Source organism: Dermacentor silvarum, unplaced genomic scaffold (assembly GCF_013339745.2).
Source record: "Dermacentor silvarum isolate Dsil-2018 unplaced genomic scaffold, BIME_Dsil_1.4 Seq435, whole genome shotgun sequence".
Taxonomy (NCBI): Eukaryota; Metazoa; Arthropoda; class Arachnida; order Ixodida; family Ixodidae; genus Dermacentor; species Dermacentor silvarum.
Genome location: NW_023606231.1, coordinates 35279 through 60001, shown reverse-complemented (window position 1 = coordinate 60001; position 24723 = coordinate 35279). Strand labels below are relative to the sequence as shown.

The window sequence follows — 24723 nt, the reverse complement described above, 5'->3', positions numbered from 1 at the left end:
TGGCGGCCTACTTACCTTGAGCCCGTAGTGAGGTAAACGTACGGAGCTTGCTATATACGAACTCTGCACTGCACCTTAGGATCTTGCAAAAGCAAAAATTTGATGCTTTCAAAGGTAGCAACGTGCGCTCTTTCCCAATGTCGTTTTTGTTCCAGCTGATCTATAGCCACTGTATTGAGATGCCGCCCGCCGCGCCGTACAGCACTTGTGTGTAAGTGCGACGCACGTCTCAGCGCCGCTATCGAAGCTGCACAGTGGTCCTGGTGGGCGTTTGCCCGCCTGCTGTACCTTTTCTGTTTGTTTTCTTCTCTGCTCGGAAGCGCCTATCATGGACTCCATCCCGAGTAATGGGCTCTGATGCGCGTTTTAGCGCTAGTAAACTACGCCGTCGCATCACGCCAACAGCGTATGCCGGCAGCCGACCGTGCACGATCCATTTGCTAAGCTCTTTCTTTTGTGACTTTTCTCTTCCCACCGCAGGGTGTTCTTCCTGGTGGAGAAGGAGCGCAATTCGCTGCTTCTGACGGCGAGTCCCTGCTCGGCGCCTATCGAGTGGCACATCTTCAGGAAGCCCCTGGCGCCGTCCGACTACTCCGAGGAATCCAACGGTGGGTCGCCGCCGGCAACGCCGCGTGCCTGCCTCTCACCGTAGGCACTCGCATACGACGCGCGCACGCGGAGAGGTTTTGCCGGTGTTTCTTAATGCATGCAGAAGCCCGCCTGCGGAGTAGACGGCACGCCAGGCGTTGTAACTCGTGTCGGTTGTCCCGATAGTCGCGACCAGCTATAGCGTTATACCGCGACTAACTTAAGGGGCTGCACTGAGCCGCTACTTATATAGGTGCATGCATAGAGTGACTTTTTCCTGCGTGGGTCGATCGCCTCGCTTTTAAGGCAGCCTGCATGCTACGGCTTTACCTTCTGTAAATCGGATGCCACCATCACGAGGTAGCTTCGTAATATTTGCATGCCACGAAGAGATGAAATTTTAAAGAAAAACAGAAAGCACGGCGACGTTGGGAGCGCACTGGCTGTCACGAAATCCCTATCAACCAGCAGACTGTTGAGACCAGGAAACCCAAAACTAGCACTCGAGCGCATGCACTCTCGTACGTCTAAAATAAATACGCGCTGACCAATCTGCGCGGCGTTCTCTCAGGTGTAAAGATAAACGAAATCTTAGGATAGTGCGCTTCCAAAATGACGCACTTAAATACATACGTGCAAAAGTGCACGTCTATTCACAAATCCCGCTGCGTATGTATGGCACTGACCTGTGTGAGGGGAGAGAGAAGAGTGGTAGGAGCGGTCAACATTGATGTGTGTGCTTGTTCGTGCATCTCATTTGCTGTGCCAAGGTATGGTGTACCGTCACTTTCTTCAAGTGGCGGTCGGTTCGCTTTATGTCTCGAACCACGGAACAGGATAGCGGCAACAGGATGATAAAACTTGGAATAATTATTGCAACCGGACAGCTTTTTCTCGTATATTCTACTTCTCTGCACTTGTGTTTTCTTCTTTTCTTTTTTTCTTTTCTTTTTTTTCTGTGAAGTGAGATACAACGAAGAGGCTTTCCCTGTCTGTTCGTCTTAGTCTTCTGGAAAATGCTGGAAAATTTTTCCTTGTGATAAACATATTATAACTAGCTTTCATTTACTTTAAATGAAAGTTGAGAGTTGTCCAGCAGTGCTAATCCACCTGTAGTCGCTGGGTGATGGCGCTTATGGCCGTGTTGTCAGATTATAATACGCGCTTCTAGGCACCGCAGAGCAGCAGTCTGGCTGCGTATTCTCAGCCCGGGTCACTCTATTCGGCGTCACCTCAAAGCTGAAATAAGCAGACGCGTCGCTCCGTCTTCATGTGAACAATACACTTTCTCGAGAGGACAGTGTACCTTCTGTGTATTGTCCTCTGTCGCTGAGGAAGAACGGAGATTCACACCCTTGTAATTTTTTTTTAAGTATGTAAGAAGGTTTGGCGCCGCCAGCTACTCCGCTTGTTGTAATTCACGCCAAATCTTTAAAGAGAGCGCGGTGGCTCTCCCACAGTGCTGCAGCCTCGAACACAATAACAGAAATAATGCTCACATTCTGTTAGAATTTGGGTCATATGCCGTTGTCTTGAATAATCCTTCTACCTTGCGTAGTGAGTTTAATGTGTTAATGGGTGTGCTTATTACAGGCTACCCAGCTAAATTTAGCCAAGGCTGAAAAGAATGCCGAAGAACTCTATGAGGATGCGATCAAATCTGTGTGGCTGGCTATTGTATGGAGCAAGTCGCGCTAATTTCTGTGTTCTGCTTAATTTCAGAATTGGTAAAGATTAATAAACGACTTCAAACGACTTCAGGGCAAAATTTAAAATGAAGTTGTTGATCGTTCTAGGAAGCATCTAATTCAGCAACTTCTAACTTCCACTGTTCACGTATTCATTTTTTCTACGCCCTAAAAAGAGCCAGCGAAATATGAAAAAAAAAAAAGAAGAAGAAAAGCAGGTGACATGCCCGCTTGTGCGCCGCTATTTCAGTGCTCCCAAACGTGTAGCGCATTTACCCTGGTGTGCTGTCGCATAATAAGTGACAGGGCAGCGACGCAGGCGATGGCCGTGCGATTTACGCCGGTGATGTGCCTCCCTCGCGGCCGTTCACGATAATGATAAGCAGATCAGGCAGCACACCAGTGGGTCCAAATGCGCTGTTGGTCCATAGGGAGCACTGCACTCCATTTAAGAGTACTGCAATCCCGGAGCTCTAACGGGCATGTCATATGTTTGTTTGTTTGTTTGTTTTCTTTTTTTTCGTACGGTTTGATTTTTCCCGACGCGAATGGGTACATGGGAGCACCGATGAATGCAAAGCGAGCGTAGACTGACGTGCATAACCTCGCGGTTATTACGTAATGTTCGCGACGCGAACGGCTAAATTTCGGGGTTGGCTGACTGTATGCACTTATTTCCGAACTAAACATAGAAACACAATATTGCGTCCAACACTTAAGTGGATCAGGGGATGAAATAGCGCCTTGAATTTCGTTTATGATAGATTGGTAAATATATTTCTGCAGGAGAATCGTGCGGCCCTATTTTAGGATGACTGGCATTTGTGATAACAGACCGGATTGAAAATGCCTATTCTATAGCTGTGGGCGAATGAGCGTTTCGAAAGCAAGTTTGTGAACGTTAGTGGAATCATTGCGTTGGTTATGGCGCAAGCACTGCAATAAATCCGAGAGGTTGTCCGCTACACCTCGAATGTGACGTGTAGACGAAAGATAAAGAACGGCGTCTACATAATTAGATTATTGACCTCTAGGCACTGTAGGGTCATCAATAACTTATGTGTAAGCAAAGTCATTGTTCGGACGCTTTGAAACCACGTGAACGCAATCACACGTACGCAGTAGAGTCAATAAACGCAGAAATGAGGCCGCAGAACTTTCAACAAAAATTTGTAACACGCACGTATCTCCCAGTCGCTTCTTGAGACGTCGCTTATGGAACATGTCAGCTTACGGTGAGCCCAGCAACCACGCTCTGCTAGCACGCATGTGTCAGTGACCGCACAGAAGCGTTTATTAATGAAACGTCCAGCGCTCGTCAGAGCGATGTATACAGGGTGCGGCTAGCTTCCCTCAAATAACCCTGGACATGTTCAACAGAAGCCATGAGCCCCTCGCAATGTTTCTTTTTTTCTCTTTGATTCGGACTGCCTGCTCATTCTACCAACGGAAAACGGGAAATACTTTCTTGCTTCTTGGGCAAAACTCGTTTCAAACTTTCTTTGCTGTTGCACTGGTGGGTAAAACCGTCTCTAAAGAAGACGTCGAGTCGAGCTGTCAGTTTTAAAATAGCAAACAGGTCACTTTTATCTAGAACAGAGGTTTAGTAAAGTACGTATGTAGAAAGGCCCAAAAGGCGAATGCCCGTGATGACACCACCTCCAAATCCCTGAAACGGCGCTCTGTGTATTCACACAGTACAGCAATGACTAGGAGAGGCCACTATAGGTAGTTGATTAAGAAAGACTACAGCGTATGTGAAAATAAAAGGAAATTAGAGCTGCTAACATTCAGAAGAATTTCTCGCACTTGCCAAAAATAAATAAAAAATAAGAACGAAAACTCGCGCGGAGTCTGTGAAGTGTATATATGTGACTAAGCGCAGTAACCTCTTTTGTGCTGCAGTTTGCGCGAGAGAAAAAATATCCCCCTTTCTGTAAATCCTTCTTTTCGGCCTTGGGCTGCTTTCTTCCCATACAGAAAATCGTCTCCTTTTCCACCGATCGAACGCCGAGAATTGCAGAATAACAATACAAAAGCTTGACCTGATTTATTGTTTGTCTCTATAGTGTCCCTTTAAGGTATGAAGTTAGCACATAATAAAGACGGCGTTTCGGAAACGCTGTTGCGAAAAGCTGACACGCAGTTACGTTTCGGTGAGCCCGGAACTAGTGGACAGAAACGGCTTGGTTTCTTTGTACAGTGGAAAAGTATGTAGCATGTGCCACCGTTACGGCGCACACTATATTGTACCGGTTTAAATCACGGAACCCTAATCGTTCTGCGTCAGCCGATTTCAGAGTTACCCGTAAATTCTTTCATCTGAGCCACGGGAATCTCCATTTGTTCACTTTCCCTGAACTTACATAAAAGAAGGCTGTCTTCTTTTGATAACAAAAACCCAGGATAGCTTCTTTCTTTGACCTATAGGTGCCTATGGCAATATCATCGTAAATCACGTCTTAGGGCCCATTCACACTTGCGACTAGGCGAGGTCGCGCGACCAATTGCGACTGCCGACCAGAAAACTACTCAAGACGAACGATGTTCACACTTACAAATGCGACCGACGAGTCGCTAAACCGAAATATATCACGATATGCCGTTCACGTCTGCTTGAAATGTCATCGCCGCGTAAAATAAGCGTCTGCGTATACGGACGTCCTGTTCCTTCGCATCTGATTGGTTCAGCTGTTCTGCGACTGTAGTCGCGCGACTGAAAAATCGAGCAGTGAGCGACTGGCCCGAAACGGTCGCATTTCGAGAAAAGCGACCATTTGCGACTGGTCGCTTTGCGACCAACTTGGTCGCGCGACCTCGCCTTGTCGCAAGTGTGAATGGGCCCTTAAACGCCGTTATGTAATGGCGGCGTAGCCTAGTCTTTCATGACGGAAGCATCTGCGGTATTTATCACCGAGGAGTCTAGTTCTCCGTTATTTTAGTAGCTGGTTACTTTCTTAATATAAGGATACTGCTATATTTCAAAGTCAAATCTTTCTAAAAACTTCTACGTTGCAATTGGTTGGTTCCAACCAACAAGAGCATGGCTCATTGAGTTGATTACATTCCTGAGCCGCTTCAAATCGGTTGATATCGAGTGCCCGGGCACTCATGATGTCCTCGCCACCGCAACAGATGTTTCGGAGAAGTACCATTCTATGAGATCTATGCGTAGGAAAACGTAACGGTTGAACAATTATGCCGCTAGTTTGCTCGTCATTATTAGTGTTGTCTGTACCATATGTTGTTTTATTGTATAAAATATACATGTGTACTTTACAGACGTCAACATTTCTTGTGTACTTTTTGTTCGCCTCATGAGCACAATTTGTTGCCGCCTTTCTCAGCAAATGTGGTAAAAAATAGTTTTGCTTTCGTTGCATTAGTGATTAAGATACACTCAGGTGTTTTCATTCACCAAGATAATGGAGCCACAAAGGAAAGCACAGGTAGACTGCTATGAAAGCTGAAAAGCTTTGTCCGCTTCATGCACCGTGGACGTTCCAGCCTTCGTGACGTGTGAAGTTGGTGTTGTCCCCTTTTCATCTCTGTATTCGACAAAGAGGAGACATCATTGTCTTGGTGTCTGCCACAGCGCAGAAATGAAGCGCAGTGTGCCGTTATACCATGTGACCCACGTAACTTGTTCCAAATGTTTAAAATATGCAAGTGCCACGTGGCTGGACAGAATGTTGTTTGCCGTCACTTGGAGCAAGTCATTTGTCCTAATTACACAATTATTTATTATTAATTATTCACCTTCATTAAATAGTATATTCAGAGCAAAAGCGTCCATCAGAAAATTGTAAACGATGCTAAAAAATTCCCTATCCAGCTTTCTGCTGCTCAATGCGTGCTACATAAGATTTTTTTTTTCAAGCATGAGAGAAAGCTCATCTTGTAAAAGGAGTACACTGTGCTACAAAAACACGGTCAACACAAGTATACGTGGACAGGACCACTTATGCTTCTGTTGTTCGTGTTTTTGTAGCGCAGCATCCCCCTTTCCACCAACTAGCCCAACTTGCCGCTCTACTGCATGAGAGAAAGCCCGCAAAACACGTAAAATTGTCGCGCTATTCATATTTTTAAATTGTGGCACAAGTTACGTGGGACACGTGGTATAATGTCATTTGACTTGCCGCCTGGCCAACAATCCCTAAAAATAAAAAATGCGCAAGCAGATCTTGAGAAAACTCGAGGATAGTTGTCTTAGTCGTATTTCCAAAGCAATTGCTATAGGTTGATGTTGATGTGCAGACGGACGGAAGGGTAGGCTACATTACAGCCGGCTAACCCAAGACACAGTTAAAAAATTTAGGCTACCTCTTTCCGCATATAACACGGACACACATTCCTCGATGTGGGAAAAACGTTCACTGGCAAAAACGATGTGCTAAGGATGTTTTTTTTTTTTTTAGTTTGAACAGGGCCTTCATATAGTACATTTAGTAGACGTGCTCATCCTTCGTTTTGCTGCGCATCGCCAGGTCGAGTGGCGGAGCTCGCTGCAGAAGGCATCTGACGTGCGAGTGAATGAAGAAGCAGTTACACTGAGTCAACTTTTGCCACCCGCTGCCATAGTCGTAGCAAGCATCGTATCGTTCGCGAAATCAGTCACTTCCGAAGAGCATACACGCATTTCGCCGATGATGGGTGGCGTCGCGCACGCGAATCCGATCGAGAGATGAATATATGTCCCGCGTACTTGACGCCGCCTCGACATGACTGATGGGCGGACGAACAGCGCGCGCGGAGTGGTTTCACTCTATAAATATGTTCCCAGCCGCGCGGTAACGTCGTCGTGATGGAATTGATGTTCGCCCCGCGAGTGCCGAGTAGGCGCATTTCTACGGCAATTAGAAGACGCTGAAGAGCGCTTGCCCGCCCGCACGGGTAGGATACGCGAAGAGGGGTTTGAGGAGGCAGGCCGCCGTCTATTTTGGGCGGTCAACCCCGGCGCGTGCACGACCCGTCTTCCGTGCGGCGCGGCTCATTCGATGCTGGTGCTATTGCTGCCGCCGGTGTGGCGGCCGTGAACCCTGCGGCTGGGCGCAGGGGACGCTGCGCCGAAATAGGCGCCACGTTTGTCGTCGTCCCAGGCCTGCGACAGGAACCGCGTATACATAACAAAAAAAATAAAAAAGGGTCCGTTGGCTGTCCCGACTCTTCGCCATGTGAGCGTCCTTTAGCGCAGGCTAGAGCAGTGGTAGCAAGGCAGCAACGAAGGACGAGCGCCTAAAAGGCGTCGATATATCCTGTAAACAAGAAAACGCAGAAAGTCAAGCGACAAGCTGTGCATTGGCAAAAGTGCAACACGCTGTCTTGAATGTTAAACGTCCCGGCCCGTAGCAGGCTGCGCAGTAACAACGGCGGCTCTGCTTAGGCAACGCCTGAACCCAAACGTTCGTGTCTTCAAACGCGCCTGCATGTTCGGCGCTCATTATCTCTCAGTCAAACTGGAGCGCACTTCTTTTCGGGCGCTTCTGTGTTGCTGCCCTTATGGTCCACAAAATTAATATAATCGACAGAGAACGCAGTAATCTCCTTCCTAGATGTAGGCGTTGCGTCGTGATTTATCACTCAACTTATCACTCAACGTTACAGCCAGCTGTAACGCTACAATGTGCGTTATGCTATGTTGAAATATGTCCAGACACGTAGAAAACGCAGCACCGCGTGAGTACCGCTGTGAAAAACAGAGCAAGAAACGTGGGCAAGAATTAGAAGACGACGATTACGGCCCTTGTGTTCGTCGTCTTCTATTTCTTGCCCGCGTTTTTCAGGCTCTTTTTCACATGATGGGAATCACATCAACTAACCCAGCCCTCAGTCGTGCATGGTGAGTACCGCACCGTTTTGAAGGTTCCACCCGTCGTCGAAGCCGCTTTTTTACCTTCCTTTTAGACGCGAAAACATCAATATGTGCTAGCAAGACTAATAAAATATACATCTATCTTTTGCCCAAATTAGAGTATGCTTAAACGTAGCAAAGCTGCCTAACGTTTGGTAGAGTCCTTGTAGTATAAAACAGAAGATGTATTCGTCACACTGGAAAGGTCTAACACAAAATCTGCCACCACCTCTGAGCACTCACTGTGACCTTGCATTTAGCTTGCATATCTAGTTGCGGGGTGAAAGCTTCGATGCCTTTAAATATGATTTTGTGCATAAGCCAGGGTTCGTTGGCTCGTTTTCATATCTGTAAGAGAATGTCTTTGTCTACTACAAGTTAACCGTAACTTCTTCAGAACTAATGACCTTTTATTTTCGTTTAAGATTACCGTTATTTCTTAACTGGGAGTCCATTTCGCGAGAACAGCGATAACGTGGTGTCCCTTGAGCATGTTATAGACAAAGAGAAAATGGAAGAAAAGGCAGGGAGGTCAAACACACGCAGGTCCGGCTTGCTGTCCTACACATAGGGAAAGAGTTAACGCATGAAAAGAAAGAAAAACACCGGGTGTTTCGGCTTCAGCAGGAGGTGCACAAGTACTGGCTCACTGAGGTCTACTTCAGTGCAGAGTTTATAAGGGTGACCGAACCCACTACCTTATAAACACAGAACATATACAAGCTCAGCCGCGGCCGACTGACCTTATAATGCAGATGTTGAGTACCTATTCTCGCCTATGAAAAGAGCGTCATGCTCGGTTCTTATTTTATACCTTAATGCAACATTCGTAATTTCGAAGTCGTGACTCAGCGTCCGTAGCTCGTCACGAATATTCTTCCAGATTACAAGTTTCGCACTAAATACGTACCTTCATCAACTGTAGTAGAACGATGCCAAAGTGAAAATTGCGGTATTTGTTTTGCTTTTTTACTCTTCCTCTGACCATCCTCTGGAATATGTCTCTTCCTTTTCCCCTGCCGAGCAGCGTGCAGGCGAGTTTTTGCTGGTGAACCGTTCTGTTCTTAAACAAAGAGCTCTCTCTATCTCGTAGTTCTATACATTATATGGACAAGAAGAGTATTCGAGCCGGGACATTGTACTGTAAAGACGAAGTCAGCGAAGCAATGTCAAAAGCCGTGTTGCTCAAGTGCGAGTGCTTCTTATTTTATAATAAACAAACGATCAGTTCAGGGCCACTTCAAGAACTTTTGCAGCATTAAACCTTTAAGAGGGGAGTTTTTTTTATCACAAGGCTATAGATTATCTAACCTGACGTAGTGGTTCGATAATTTATTGCATTGGGTTAGATATAAATGGCTGAATTTTAGGTCGGCTTTTTCTGCAAAACTCTGTTCAAATTTTTCATTGGGTATTTGGTAGCTTCTATATTTTTGAGCACAAAATGTTTTTCTCCCTTTTGTGCTCCATTTATGAGGTTGATGCCACATGCTAGTGAAATATACAGTTAAGTAAGTGAGAATACAAACGAAAGTCAACAGAAAGAGAGAGAAAGGGGGAATATAAGGAAGGCAGGGATGTTAACCAGTCAAGAGTCCGGTTGGCCACCCTACGCTTGGGGAAGGGAGAATGGGAAGAAAAAGAAGGGAGAGAGAGGGGGGAGGGGTTATAGAGACGTGCACGGACCGTACTACAGAGCGCTCTCGTACAAACCAAACGTTCTCAGAAAGCATAAAAGTGCCTTCACTACCCTCTGAGCCGATGATCAGTGGGGACGGTGTTCTAGTATAGTCTGTTCACTCAGAGGACGATCATCTAGTTTCCGGAATGCTTTGAGCATAGATTGTCTTTCTGCTTCAAATTGAGGACAGCGGCACAATAAGTGGTCAATGTTCTCCTCGCATCCGCAGACATCACATGCAGGACTGTCAGCCATTCCAATTAGTGCTGAATAAAGGTTTCGTAAAGGCAACTCCCAACCACAACCGACACAGAAGAGACGCCTCGCGTCGGTGCAGTCCAGCCGGAGGTCCTAGTTACAGCGAAGGGATTAGTCTGTGCAGTCTGTTGCGCCTTGTATGTGCAATATTCCACTCAGCTAACGGGAGTGTGCGTGCTAGAATACGAAGCTGTCTCGCATCGTCGGTCCTTGATAGAGGAATTTGGACACGGTGGTCTTTTTGGTTTGACGCCCGAGCTGCTTTATCTGCGTCATCATTTCCAATGATACCGCAATGGACTGGTATTCATTGAAATGAGATATCATGGAATGATGGATAAGTTCCATGGTTTCCCACGTCAGCTGATTGTGAGTTTCATGTCGGAGAAACGACTGTATACATTGTAAGGCCGGCCTTGAATCGCAGAAGGCGGCCAATTTTCCAGGACTCTCTGTATTTATCACATGAAGCGCACCGCGGAGAGCCGCGAGCTCTGCAGCTGTAGACGTAGCGATATGGGAAGTCTTGAACCGTTGAGTTATTCCCATTGTTGGGATAACTACAGCGCCACCGGAACTGGTTGGTGTAGTTGAGCCGTCAGTATATACGTGTGTGCAGTCACTGTATTTCTCATACAAGAGGAGTAAACAAAGTTGCTTCAGTGCAGATGGCGGTATGTCCGACTTTTTCTGGAGTCCTGGAATTGTGAGGTTCACTTGAGTACGGCTCAGACACCATAGATGAATCGAAGGTCTTGCCGCAGGTGCGCACCCTGACGTAAGAGAGGCACGGTGCGCGAAGACAGTTGCACTGAATGTCTGGTGGGGCCTTTCTACCGGGAGGCTTGCGAAGTGGTGGTTAGGTGTCCGGGTGAAGTGTCGTATGTGCACACGTAGTGTTTCAATGTCAATGCGCGTCCTAATAGTGTAATCTTGAGCGACTGCAATAACTTCTGTCGTTTACGCACTCCGCGGTAGACCAAGGCATATATTGAGGGCTTGGGTTTGGATGCCTTGCATTATATTCAGGTTAGTTCTGCAAGTGTTGGGGATGACCGGTAGGCTGTACCACAGAAATCCAATAAAGAGGACCCTGTATAGTTGCAGCATAGATTGTACTGACGCTCCACAAGTCTTTCCTGCTAGGAACTTAATATGGCAAGTTCCCGTCAGACGTTTTCTCACATAATTCACATGAGGGGTCCAGGAGATATTTCTGTCAATAATCACCCCCAAAAACCTGTGAGTTCTGCTGTACGAGATAAGCTGTCCGTCTACGGACATCACGTATGGAGACATTGGTTTTCTGGTAAATGCTACCACTGCACATTTTTCACATATTTTAAGTCCTTGTTCTCGAAGGTAGGCTGATGTTAAAGCGCCTGCCTTCTGAAGCCACGCGCGTAGCTGAAGTCGTGTCACACCCGACGTCCAAATACAAATGTCGTCGGCATAAATGGAGAGCCTAACGGTGCATGGAAGGATATCGGCGAGTCCAATGAGCGTTAGATTGACATTAAGAGAAGAAAATGGAGCTGGGCAGGCCATGTAATGCGTAGGATGGATAACCGGTCGACCATAGAGAATGCTGAGAAGGACGGCAGAAAAACTTTACGTGGGGTGATGAAGTAAGGAAATTTGCAGGCGCAAGTTGGAATCAGCTAGCGCAAGACAAGGGAAATTGGAGATCGCAGGGAGAGGCCTTCGTCATGCAGTGTACATAAATATAGGCTGATGATGATACCGAATCCCGGCCGCGGCGGTCGCATTTCGATGGAGGCGAAATGCAAAAACACCCGTGTGCTTGCGTTGTAGTGCGCGTTAAAGAACCCCAGGTGGTAAAAATTAATCCGGAGCCCTCCACTACGGCGTGCCTCATAAACAGAACTGGTTTTAGCACGTAAAACCCCAGAAAGAAGAAGAAAGAAGCCGTAGATGATGATGATGATGATGATGATTATGATGATGATGATGATGATGCAGAATAGCTCAATTGTTCTTTATTTTCTCTTCAATCTTTTTTATTTGCTCCTCAGTTGCTGTAGAGCGCAGTTAGGAGGCACCTTGTGCGTAAAAAGGTGTTTTAAGAAAAACAATAACTTCGTATGGCTGAATTTTAGGTCAGCTATTTCTGCAAAGTTAGTTGTTGTTTCATAATAATGTATCAGATATGTGATACCTATAGATCATTCACTGTATTCCATGTAAATTTTATTTTTCTAAGATCTGTAATTATTATGAGACGTATCATTGTTATGAGATACGAGAAGTGCCCACCCAGTTGAAAATCGTGCTTATACGCTGAGATGCTATTAAATAACGCATTTCTTTTTTCTTTTTTGCTGATTTCGTAGGAATATAACATTAACTGCAGCTACATATAACAGCAGGCAAGTTTCTCTATACCTCGCTAAGTGAGTCTCAGTGGCGGTCATTTGTTGTGGGTTCAAAGTGCAGTCTTGGACATTGTATAAATCCTTGGGACATTTCAATCGATACCGAAGTTTCTTGGCAAATCGATTTTATCTGCAAAAAATGCGTCAAAATTGGGAGCTTTCATGTAGACTCCCACTATTTCATACTTCGAATGCAATTTTAAAAAAGATTTTCGGCCGCATAAGACAGAAGAAAATGGAAAAGAAAGGTGAAAAAAAAACCTGTGCCTGTCACAGGACGTCTGTAACTAGACGCGCAAAACCTATTTCCTCGGCTTGTTTGTTGCTTCTGTGTTTACTTATTTGCGAAAATAAAAAATAGAAACCGCGCTTGTTTTAGCTCGCCAAGGCTAGGTTTGAACTGGCTATAAGGCCTTCTAATCATAGTCGGCCTGCCGGCGGCGTCGCGATGCTCTCGGTGAAATGGCTGAAATAATGGCGCTCTGCCACTGGCGACCTCTCTGATTGAATCAGTGATGTAGTAAAACATCCCGACCGCCACCGCGTCTCCCGCGCTTCCGTACTTCAAAAGAAGACCCCGCACGAGGAAGCGTCGGGCGCGATTTTGGCAGCTGTTCAGATAACGGAGGCGCGTCATATGGCTCTCCTCACTCGACCTATACCGAAGATAGCGCAGCAGGGTACGTGTGTGTGTGTGTGTGTGTGTGTGTGTGTGTGTGTGTGTGTGTGTGTGTGTGTGTGTGTGTGTGTGTGTGTGTGTGTGTGTGTGTGTGTGTGTGTGTGTGTGTGTGTGTGTGTGTGTGTGTGTGTGTGTGTGTAGCAGAAAACGAAAAGTAAGAAATGAAATGAAGAGTTTGTTCATGTTCGAGGGAAAGGAGATTGGGAGATACAGGGCCTCTGCCTATAACCGAATTCATGTTGATAAATGGCAGCTGTGTTCGCCTGACACGTGTAGAGCATTTATCACACGCACTATGCAGGGAAACTTCATCTCGTCAAGGAGCAGCTGCTCGACGTTGAAGAGACGCGTGCTCGCGCGTCTGTACTAGGCGTTTTGGCAAAGTTGGCAGCTAATCGTGGGACAGAGAAGTAAATCTAATATAAGTATTGCATTTCCGCAAGGAAAGTCGCCGCGTCTAGCACGGACGACGCATTTATTTTTCCAAGTGATGGCAGCTGATGAGAAGTTTCCTAACGTTATCGTCATATTTTCGTCCCATAACTTTGATGGCAGGGATGAAACCATTCTCAAACCAAGGGGCAGTCACTACAAAAAGAAACGCGCGGGGGACCAAACGCAAATATGACCGATTTAGAATTTGCTTCGACAGAAACCGAAGCCAGTGTGCCAACTTTGTGCGTCAAATACGTTTGATCAGTCGGCGACGGCAAGATGCATTAAAGTGCCGGGGGGTGGAGTGCTTGTTTCTGTTTCCAGTAGAATAATGCTTGCTTATTAGGGGAAATTGAGCCAAAGGTAGGCGTTGTCAAGATTACTTCAAAAACAATAACTGAAATTATAAATTAAAATACAACTGGGAGTATGTTAAAGTCACGGTGCACGTAGTTTCCAGTGAGTCATTAGGTGAGGTTTTACAGATAACTCTAAGACATAAAGAAATTTGAAAAGTAATAATTTCAAAGATGAAATAGAGAACTTTGTGAATTCAGCACGTCAATCGTTTTGGGCCTCAGAGAAAGGCAAAATGGCAATATGAGCGTTCCTGTGACTGAAGGCCAACCTAAAATGTGGCGATAAAGAGGATCAAGCCCGAAAGCGGCCGTTCTTTCTGCTTCGTTATTATTTCAGTGAGCGCGTACGTAAGCGCTACGCTTAACGTAAGCCTCAACCTCGTGATCACATGTATGCCATCCACCCCCTTGGCGTGATATGACGGCAGTTTTATTAATTTACGTTGGAAGCATGAACCAGGGTTCAATAAAACATACGGAGCATTCCTGAAAAAAAAAAGTAGCTTCGTATAAGGAAACAATGTCGGAGGAGAGGAATGACCGGGGTGTGCTTGCTTTCTTGGTAAGGGAGCTTGGTATCAGATATATGTAGTGCAACACGCAGACAAAAATTTGATGTATTAGTGGAAACTCAAGGAGATGCTCCAGGTGCCCTAGCGCAGTTTTCGTCAAGCCAGTCAGCTGCTCGCAGAACCGAGGCAAGTTGGATATTACAGTCCGAAATTAAGTTTGCTGATGAACGGCAAAATTCCGCCGAAACAAACAACAACAACAGCGTAAAACTTCGAGAAAGTTAAGTGAAAGGTATTTTTCAAAACATAATGCATTGCACGTTTCTACAAGCCTTCAGGACAACAGTAAAAGTTGTCTGCAGCTGCGGCAGCAGGATGTTTCAGTTGCGCTGTTGCCCTTTCACGGTGCCCTATAGTATCGCTAACGCACCATTGATGACTAACCAGATGAGTAGTGCCAGCATAAAAGAAATTTTGGGAAAGATAAACGCTGTAAGTCAGCACGGCACTGTTTGATTATGCTTTTTATGTGAATACATAATATGCTGCAGAGTTTCAGCGCAGTGTGTCACCGCGACCTTCTGTTGCGCAACTTTCCGTTCCGATTGAAAATAAAATACTCTGTTTATGGCTCGGAACTAGAAACTATGAGCTGAACTGCCACTACAGTATACGTCTCTCATTATAGCACTAAAAGCAAAATAGTGCCGTTTTTGTCCTATCTCACTAAAAATTTATACCTTTTGAACACAAATATAGGTAAGTGGTGATGCAGCGCACACGATGCCCGTTTATCATGTTGAGAGGATCGCGTGCGATGAACAGAGAAGACGGCCTGCATAATCTACCCAGAACAGAGTATACAATGATGGACAGGTTTGCGAAAAGCAACACCGCTGAATCAAACAGTATTATCGAATGAAGCACTGCTGCGTGAAGTATTCACATTGTATCGACACACTGCTTTTCCATCGATTTCTCAACAGTGCACTCTTATCATCTGTGTGCTTTGCAGCGCGCTGTGCCGCCTGCATCGTCAAGTGAGGAATGGTCGTTCTCATTCTTCACTTCGCTCAATCTGCCCGCCGTAAAGATTCTGCCCTCTCATCAAACAAACTTCGGACGAGCCTCGATCGGTGGAGTGCGCTCCCGTTTCATAAGCGCCACCGACACACACGAACGTTTATGCAAAGGCAGGCGCAAACAAATTCTGAAGAGCTCAAGCGCAAAGACCGCTCCGAGCGCGTAAAGGTCCCAGCAAACAGCAGTTAGGAGGAGTACACTGAGAGGCTGGCACCATTTGTTCGCAACCGTTATCCCATCCAACACCAAACTAGCAGTACAGAGAGAAATCGCGTGCGGGCTTCTGGTTTCACGCTGGGTTCGCCGGTTGCAAGGCCCGTGTTTAAACTGCTTTATTTCGGCAGTGCTGCTATGCATCACGCTACGACGGATACCCAACACAGACGAAAGGTTAGCGCACGAAACAGCGGGCCTGGAAGACCGGACCACATGCCGAGTTTTCCACCGTGTACTCAGCACTTCACTCGTTGCCGCTACAGATGCCGCTTCGTCTCAGCTTAACTTTGTACACGTAACTAACAAATCCTGAAAGAGACGTCGTGAACATAGCAAGTATTAGCGCGTAGTTGGCTTCTCTGAGACGGCTGTTAATTACATAGATCCCTATATTCTGTACTTCTTGTCCCAAGTGCATGCTGCAAGGTGTAAAGTGAAATCCATTACTGTGACGTGAACGCAACACTATACTTGGGTATTTTGCTTGGGAAATATAGTATACGCCTTATACGACGTTGACACGACTGGTCACCTCTTTACTAGGCTTTACATCAGTTGTACGAGAAGGGGGAAGTCTTTGAAGCTGTGATTTTTATTTGTTGCTGTCGGCAAATCGTATTTCTCACGCTGTTTTTTGATGTTACTTTGCTTACAACGTAAGGTCGGACTTTCTTGACCAGTTTCGGCGCGGTGACGCCGAAGGAAGCCGAAAGAGAGAGAAAGAAATAAAACAAAGAAGAGGCAAGGGGGTTAACAAGTAAAAAGTCCGATTTGCTATCCTGCACTTGGGGAAATTGAAGCCAAAACGTAGATAGAGTTATCAGCGTAAATGACATATGTTGGAGCACGCAAAAGTAAAATAACTGCAGTACTTCTTAGAGATTTGTTCAAGGGGTACTCGTAGCTCGCGTATTCGTCCACGAGGCTGATTTCGGTATTGGCTTAGTCATTGTTCTCGCTTTAATTTATTAGGAACATGCTTTGTCTCCGGCTCCGCCTTTCGACATCTATAACGAGATGCCATGAAGAGCTTTTATCGATTAAGGCGAAGTGATTGCACGCCGACAACTCCTCGGTCATCGCTACGAGACACCCTCATTCAACATCCATTGCCAAGAAGTAAAGGCCAGAAGCTGAGCTTTCAGATTGCTTTCCACCTTTGTCACCTTCTCCTTGAAGAGAGTATCTTCAACTGAAGTCCCTAGATAATATTTCTTTCTAAATGTATTCAGAAACATTCGTTACAGCTAATAGCACTTTACTACAAATTTAAGAGGATTGTGGCGCCTATATATGATAGACAACGTATTTGCTAAAATTGGGTTGTTTCCCGCTGTAGTCATGTGCAATATTATGAACCGTGGAACACTCGCGGTGATGCCTAAGCGGCTATGGCGTTCTTCTACTCAGAGTGAGGTAGTGGGTTCTATTCTCGGTCACAGCATCCACATTTTTATCGGAGCCTAATGTAGAGCCGTACGATGACACTAAAAGCGTAAAGAGCGCGAAGCAGTCGAAAGTAATCCGGAGTCCTTCCAGTTCAGCGTCCCTCATATTCAAGGTGTATAGGCTACTCACGTCGTTCAACTGCATCAGCCGTTACTCAATCCTTCACCACCTCATCCACAAATAAAAGGCCCCCTGACACGTAATTTTGGGCCGTAGTCATAGTGTGGCGCTTATAAACGCAATCATGCGAGTATTTTACGAAATAAATGCTTTTTATACAGTGTTGGAATGCGGCCTTCGCCTCCCCCAGACGATAGCTCGTGTGCTGATCGTTGTCACTTATAAGCTGCGGCATAACTGATTTACAACATTTATTATACTAGCATGCAAAGCTTTACGCGTAGGCGCCATTTTCGCACCCGCTTCCTGGAATCTTTGCACTTCTTGCGGGTTCTCGGAAACTTGTAACGTTAGCGCCGCTTGGTATCATGATATTTTTTTTTTTTTTTTTAGTTTGAACACACCACTTTCTTCACGATCTCTCCTTCGCTCTTTAGTTTGCTTCACAGTTTTTGCCTATCATATATTGTGATTTCCGGCTGCTTTTAAGCCATCAAAATTTTCGTCGATGAATCATTCCATTGTCACTGGGAACACTGTGTTCTTTTCGGTAACAGCTGAGTATTGACATTTCAGCGAGCTTACAGAGTGCTGTTAAGACGTGACAAACGGCGCAGGGGCGTTTGAAGATGAACTGATTCAATCCGGTGCTCTTAACTGAGCTGTATAAACATATACTTCTTTAGTGAATCCAAGGAAGTCCCCTTGTAAGCGTTTTTTTTTTTTTTTTTTTTGAGGATAAATTTTCTGACATTTCTTCCTCATCTCACCGTACTTTCTCCAAAGACACAGCACACGAACCCGTGTTATAAGGATGGCCTCGCAAGGCCGTTTGTGCATGCCGCTGGGAAGTAGACCGTCCTCGCGGAGCGCCGACTGTCTGCGAGGAGGCGCACTGTAGAACGTGTATCGCGGTAGCCGCCGGCCGCACAGCCGCGGCCATCGCTCAGGCAGCACGCAAGGGCCAACGACATGCTCGGTGCAGGACGGCCCCCTCCACTCCCGGGTGCTCTTTCATCCGTCAGTGGCGTGGCACGCCGGTGTCTCGGTCGTCTTTCGGGGTTCCTCCTAATTTAACGCTCCGTCTGGTCCTGACGCTGACGAATACGCGCCAAAGCGTGCTCCTCAGCACCCCCGCCCGCCACAGCAGCGACGGCACGCTGCCGCTGTCAGCCCAGCTGCTGCGCCACGCGGCCGTATCTTTTAGCCGTCACGCGCGGCCACTGCGACTCCGCCTCGGCACTTCCGCGCAGCAAGCCGGAAAAGCTAGCGTGTGGCCCCCAAACGATCCAATCAGGGCCATCGAGACGTTCAAACGCCGTCACTAACCCTGGCATTTGCTTGCGAGTCACGCGTGCGGTTTTCCTTCCTTCCGAGAGGACTCACTGACAGTCGGAGTGCTTAGTGTCCCGTGTGTCACTTCGCGTGCACCGGGCAAGCCGTGATTCGACGACCGGGGAGCCATTCAAGCGCAGCGCTACATTTCGTACCGCGGGGAGGCCCTCTCGGGTGCGCCTGGCTCGGCTCCAACAGAGCTGCAGGGAACTGCCGAGACGAGGCGCGTACGGCGAAGAAAAATGCGTCCTCCCCGACGCACTTCCCGTCAGCTTGGCGTTTGTCAGCGTCCGGTCACCGGCGTCATTATGGTTGCGACGCGAACTGCGAGCCTTGCCCTTGAAGCTCGAGAAGAGCGGCTGGCGACGACGCGGCGGCCTAGACGCAGCTGCAGTCAGGATCATTGACGGGACGCGTCTCGTTCTCGATCTGTAGCTTCTGACTATAGTTGAGCTAAGTGCTCCATTGCTGCGCTTAGAGTAGGCCATGGTGACTGTGTGCCCTGGACCGCATGGCCTCGCGTAACCGAGAGTTCAGCCGCCTAAAATTGCTCCTTGCATTTGCGAAAAAGGCGCCCTATAATAGTTTGCAATCAATGCGCCTGCCGTTTAAGAAAATTGGTGAGGTACTTCTAGTGATCATGAAGATGAAAGAGAGAGAGAGACAGGCAGAAGAAAGGGCAAAGGCAGGGAAGTTAACCAGATGGGAAGATTCGGTTTGCTACCCTACGCTAGGGAGAGAGTGGAGGGGGAGGTAAAGTGACAGGAAAAGATGAACGTGAAAACAAGGCTGTGAGAGGAGAGGCAATGCTATATAGAACGCCACACCTCTTCCACAAAATAAAAATATGGAAAAGACGAAACACAGCATTACATTACGTCAGGTGTACGAAAGCGATATATTGCAAACGTCAAAAGTAGAGTTATGAACTGCAACTCTGGGCTAGATGTAAACGGTTCAGAGTAACTGCGAAAGTAACCACGCAGCTACAGTGCCAGTTGACGCTGCCGCTACGCAGAGTTCGCCTTTGCCAGTGGTATAGTGTATGCGTGTCGAGATGACTCAGGATATCTATAGCTACGTTTACACGAACTCGATAGAATCGGCTCAAGTCGAGATGAAGGGCCGAAAACCGGTCGCCGGCTCGTGGAAAGCTTTCGGGTACAGGTTGAGCGAGCCGGCGAGGCGAGTTCGGTCAACATTCCTGCAAGGGGTGGGTTGACTCGACCAATCCTTTGAGAAGATGCATGAAAGCGTGGTCGGGCTGGGTCGCTTCGATTTTTGACTCGACCCGCTCGCGTAACCGAATCTTATGTGACAGTTCGTCGTTATCTGGTCAAACCATTCTGAGCATCGTGACGCGTGTAAAAGTACAATGAAAGCCAGTGTACCAGAGACGGGTCTGCTCGCAAGAGACAGGGGATCGTTATAGCAAAGCATTCTAAAGATATACGTCACCCGGTCTTCAAGAGTCGACGTTCCGTGCACCGCTTTATGACTAGTCGAACCGCCATCCTGGCGCCCTAAGTAGCGCTTCACGTCGAAGGCGGGCTGATGCGTGCGAGCGACGCAGGAGATGCTCGAGATAGAAAGACAAGTGCAGCGGTTGTCTGCCTTCTCCCTCTCGTCTTAGCTGAGCGATTTCTTCGCACATTTTTGTACCCTGGTCCCGATGAGTGTTTTGCTGTGATGCTCCACCCTGAGAATATTTATAGGCTTTTGATAGGTGATGTGGGGGCAGGGAACAAGTCTTCGTTTTCACAACTCAAATCACTGAGGAAGTTAAGCCCTTACGCCTTTTTGCACAGCAGTAGGTGAAATCTCAGCGCATATTGGGCCTATCTGTGCATATTGTAGAACAAATTTATTGGCTATTCATTCTGTGACAGCGGCCTTAGTGCTTTGCTGGTTCGTTCTACCAGCTACATTGTGTTAATTGACGGCTTCATTTTTAACACATAGCTGCGTGCAACGTATGCTAAATATGCCAAGATGTAAACAAAAGGATGTCGTGAATGATTACAAGGGAAAAATAAAATTGAAGAAGACACACAAATGTCAATAATCAGCTTGAGATTTCTGTGGCTGTGAGCACTTCTTTTCTTCTTACTATGTTCCTTAGGCCACGCTCACCCTGTTGCTTCAGCGATAGAGCATCAGTGTGACTGTGCTCTTCCCCTGCGGCCTTTCGCAATTACTCTGTTTCTTTTCCTGTTTTATTTTTCCATTGGAATCATTCACGGCATCTCTTTGTTTACATCTTCCCAGCTTTAGCATGTGTGGCATGCTAACTGTGTGTTTTATTCCCGTGTATACCCACAAGTGAAATGGGATAGCTGGATGCAGGTGCTTTCAACTTCTGCACCATATCCCTGTGCTAACCCCCTTTCATGTTACAGCTCTCTCTCTCTCTCTCTCTTTTTCTTTTTTATGCCCGCAAGTATTTCCTTTACGATAGCTGTGTCATTTCTGCGATATAAACTTCAGAAAATATTGCACCTCCATTCTTACCATGCCGGCAGCAGTCTGAGCGCGGTGTCACTTCTTGGCGCAGAGTCACGGGACCCATCGGCACTACTGTACCGAGACGACGGAGCGTCGACAGAGCCAGTTGTCGGCGGTTCGTTCTATGGCCGGGGCCGGCTCAGCTTCTCGAGACGCGATGCACCCAGAGGAGTCTACATGCTGGAGTTCGACTCGGACTCAGCCGACACCAGAGTGCGTGTGTACGGTACCTCGGACGCCGACGCCCACTACCCGTTCCCGCTGCTGCCCATCAAACCTAAGGTGGAAGTGCTCCAGGTGAATACGCTGACTTCCCTCTACATATGCATGACGTACCGCACATCGCTGTTTATTTGCACATCGTGTGTTTTAGCCTAAACAGGAATGAAAAGAGCTGTTGGTGTGTTTCTGTTTCATTAATTCGCACTTCGCTGTGCCTAATTACACAGTGCCCTGGATTGTATGCAGTGTTTTCGTGCCAGTATACTATATGAGGTTAAAGGAAAACTCTACGAAAATATCATTTGATAGTGCATATTCATGAATATATTTATACCTTTATTGGTTCACTCTCTCACTCTCCTTACTTCTGAGTGGCACACATTTCAATCACTAAGCCAACTCAACTTAGCCTGACAACAAAACAATGACTGTGCCGATGTTCGCAGGTACGCAACGGCCGTGTGCTATTCACGTGGAAGCCAAGCCCGTCCGAGAGCTCAGCGCACCAGGACGTACAGTACTGTGTGGCCGCCAACCGCAAGGAGAACTTTCACACCAAGTGCGCCGTGGACAGCGCCCTGCGAGGCGACGTACCCAGCCCGCCGCACCCTGACTCGGGCTTCGGCTTTTGGTGGGAAAAGGCGGCTCGCCGCAAACTAGCACTCAGGTCGCGCGAGATGCAGCGCGCCGTCCGGCCACAGCGCGACGTCGTCTTTGAGTGTGTCGGCCGCAGGACTTGGCACAGCTTTGCGGACCTCGAAGTCGACCAGAGATACTACATCGATGTGTTCGCGATCAACGCAAAAACTAACTCAAGTACGGCTTACCCGGGCACCAGCGTGGTCGCCAGAAGCGTGGGGAACCAGCGAATCCAGGACAACCAGCTCGTCCGCATTGTGCTCGACCAGAGGGATAACTTTGTACACGTGGCCAAATACTCGGTGAATGCCAACGTGCCAACTATGTGGATGTTCGTGCAGTCTTGCTCGGGCCCTGGTCCGATACAGCTCTCGGTCACATTGCGCAAAGCCAAGGTGCTTACCGCAGAAGTAATGGACACCAGGACGCTGACCCTGAACCACCCATCGAACGGAACGTACGTTATTAAGATATCGTCGACCGTGCCCCAGTTACGCAGAGTTCACCTTCTCGTTAGCAAGAAGTACCACAAGTTCCCGTTCCCCACACTGCCCGATGACAGTGGCGTCAAAGTAATGGGCTCGTTGACCACCTGCAACTCGGTCACTCTGGCATGGAAGGCTGCCCTGGATGAGAAAGTTCGCTACTGCATCTTCAAGCAAGAGGTTCGGGGAAGCTATTCGGGCGTGTTCGCCAGACCGCAGGACTTCTGCGATGAGACCAAGTTGGCGGAGAAGAGCGGCAAGGTTAGCTGTCGCCGCTACCACCGCTTCAGCAAGCACCGCTTCCAGAACGTCATTATGCAGAAGATTAGAAAGCTACAGCCGGACACGACGTACGTTTTTGAAGTTCTGGTCACAAAGGCCAGAGGGCGAACGCTAGCCTACGAGAAAGTTTGGGCCACGACGCACAGAAGCTGTAGTCCGTCCTATAGGAAGGGAAAGCGATGAATAACGCTGCGGCCCTCGTCACAAAAAGAAATACCTGCGCCACCGGCAAGGTTGTGTTGAACACTGTGCACAAAGGCAGACTATGATGATCCGCCTGTGGACTGAAGCAGTGTCCGCTATCGCAGTGATGAAGTATGGCGACCGAATTAGAGGACGCGTGGAAGACCAAACTCGAAGTTGCAACACCGCTGCTCGTCTTTATACGCGATATGTTGTAGTACCGCGCTTCTGCCAGTGCGACATGAAAATAATAGGCAATACAAGGCGTGTGTATTAGCCCCACCACTACCACTAGAAAGAAAAAAAAAAAAAGCTGCGAAAAACGCAGCAGAAATTAAGGCCTTTTCTGGTTTACAGTAATCACATGGCTGACCGTATTTATAGAGTTCAGCATCTTGTTCCAGCGCTGGGAAATGCACAGAAAGGTGCCAGTGTCAAACGATGCCATTGGAAAGGCTTTGTTGGCGCTATATAATGTGGTAAAGTGCCGAATAGCCATTGTGTTTAAGAAAACAGTATTCAGTATTGTTGAGAGTATGACTGTTTCGATAGCTTCTCGCCAGTTTAACTCCTACTTAGAGCACATTGAATAAAATATACAAAGGCCAGGGCGCGTACAGGTTATGTGATTGCTAAGCTGTTCCATTTTGTTATTTGTTGCAATTAATAACGTTCTTACAAATAATTTTAATCGTTTTAAGCATCCTCGCAGCCATTGCACGTCGTACATATATTCGGGATATCCCTGGTTTTATTATAGTTTGGTAATATAAAAAATAAAGGAAGTGGGTGTGTACCCGATAAATATTCCGGATAGATATGTACCGAATAGAAAGTCCAGCGCTCTGCTTCGACCATTTCATCTTCTTTTTCGAGCTCATATGTGGCAACTCAGCATACGCATGCGCTTTCAGTAAATCTCAGTGCTCAGATGTCAAGTCTTTCTGAAGGGCATGTCATTAATCGTTGCATTTGTTGTGTTGACTTACAAACTTAAATATGCTTAGGTCTGTCCTCTTGTTTTTGTGAAAATGACGGTCCGTCCGCGTCTGCACACGAAAGAATAGGACCTAAAGCCAAACTGGCATCGGCTTGGAGCATTTCGTGCTAAGAAGTGCAAAAAACTTGCATTTATACTCCGTAATCTGATCATATTTCTTTCATCTGTTCTCATTACCATACATAGCATATGTCCGCCTGCGTTGTTCGTCCGTATTACAACTTCGGACTCCTGGTATAGTGCTCTAACGCCTCTAGCGACAGCGGGCCCGGAACGCTTTTCATTCACAGTTCGCATTCACGGCACCGCGAACTTGGCGTTGTATTTTGCGTTGAAGCTCCTAGCTTGTCTTTTTTTTTTTTTTTTTTCATTTGCGTTGTTCCTTGCGTCGTTCCTCGACCAACAACCTTTGTCGTCTAAAGACCAAATGGCGAACAGTGACACATCTCCGAGTCATTTGCTTCACCGGTGTTGTCTTCATCATTGGAATCACCAACGAGCCTCCACATGAACTATGTTCTCCATAAGTAGATGTGCACTTGCACATTGAATTGTGTATTGTGAAATCGGCAGCCTCAACAGCCGTGAATGAACTATTTGCTACGCAAGAAGCAAGGAACTGTGTCCATTGTCTTCGCTGATCTTTAAGCTTGATGCTCGGTACGTAGAGATATTGCGCTAGTCAAATACATGCCAAGGGGGCACTCCCGGAACTTTTGTTCTTTGTCGTTCCTTTCACGCGCCCAACGCCTGC

General features: G+C 47.1%; 1 protein-coding gene across 1 annotated transcript; it reads left to right on the top strand.

Annotated features, from left to right (window-relative positions):
* Positions 1 to 466: 466 nt before the first annotated feature.
* LOC119435083 (protein NDNF) lies at positions 467 to 24337 on the top strand (the record flags this gene model as incomplete). Its single annotated transcript, XM_037702039.2, has 3 exons — positions 467 to 608; positions 21208 to 21455; positions 21827 to 24337. Coding segments are annotated over 3 exons (1533 nt in total), but the record flags the coding sequence as incomplete, so codon positions are not given.
* Positions 24338 to 24723: the final 386 nt, after the last annotated feature.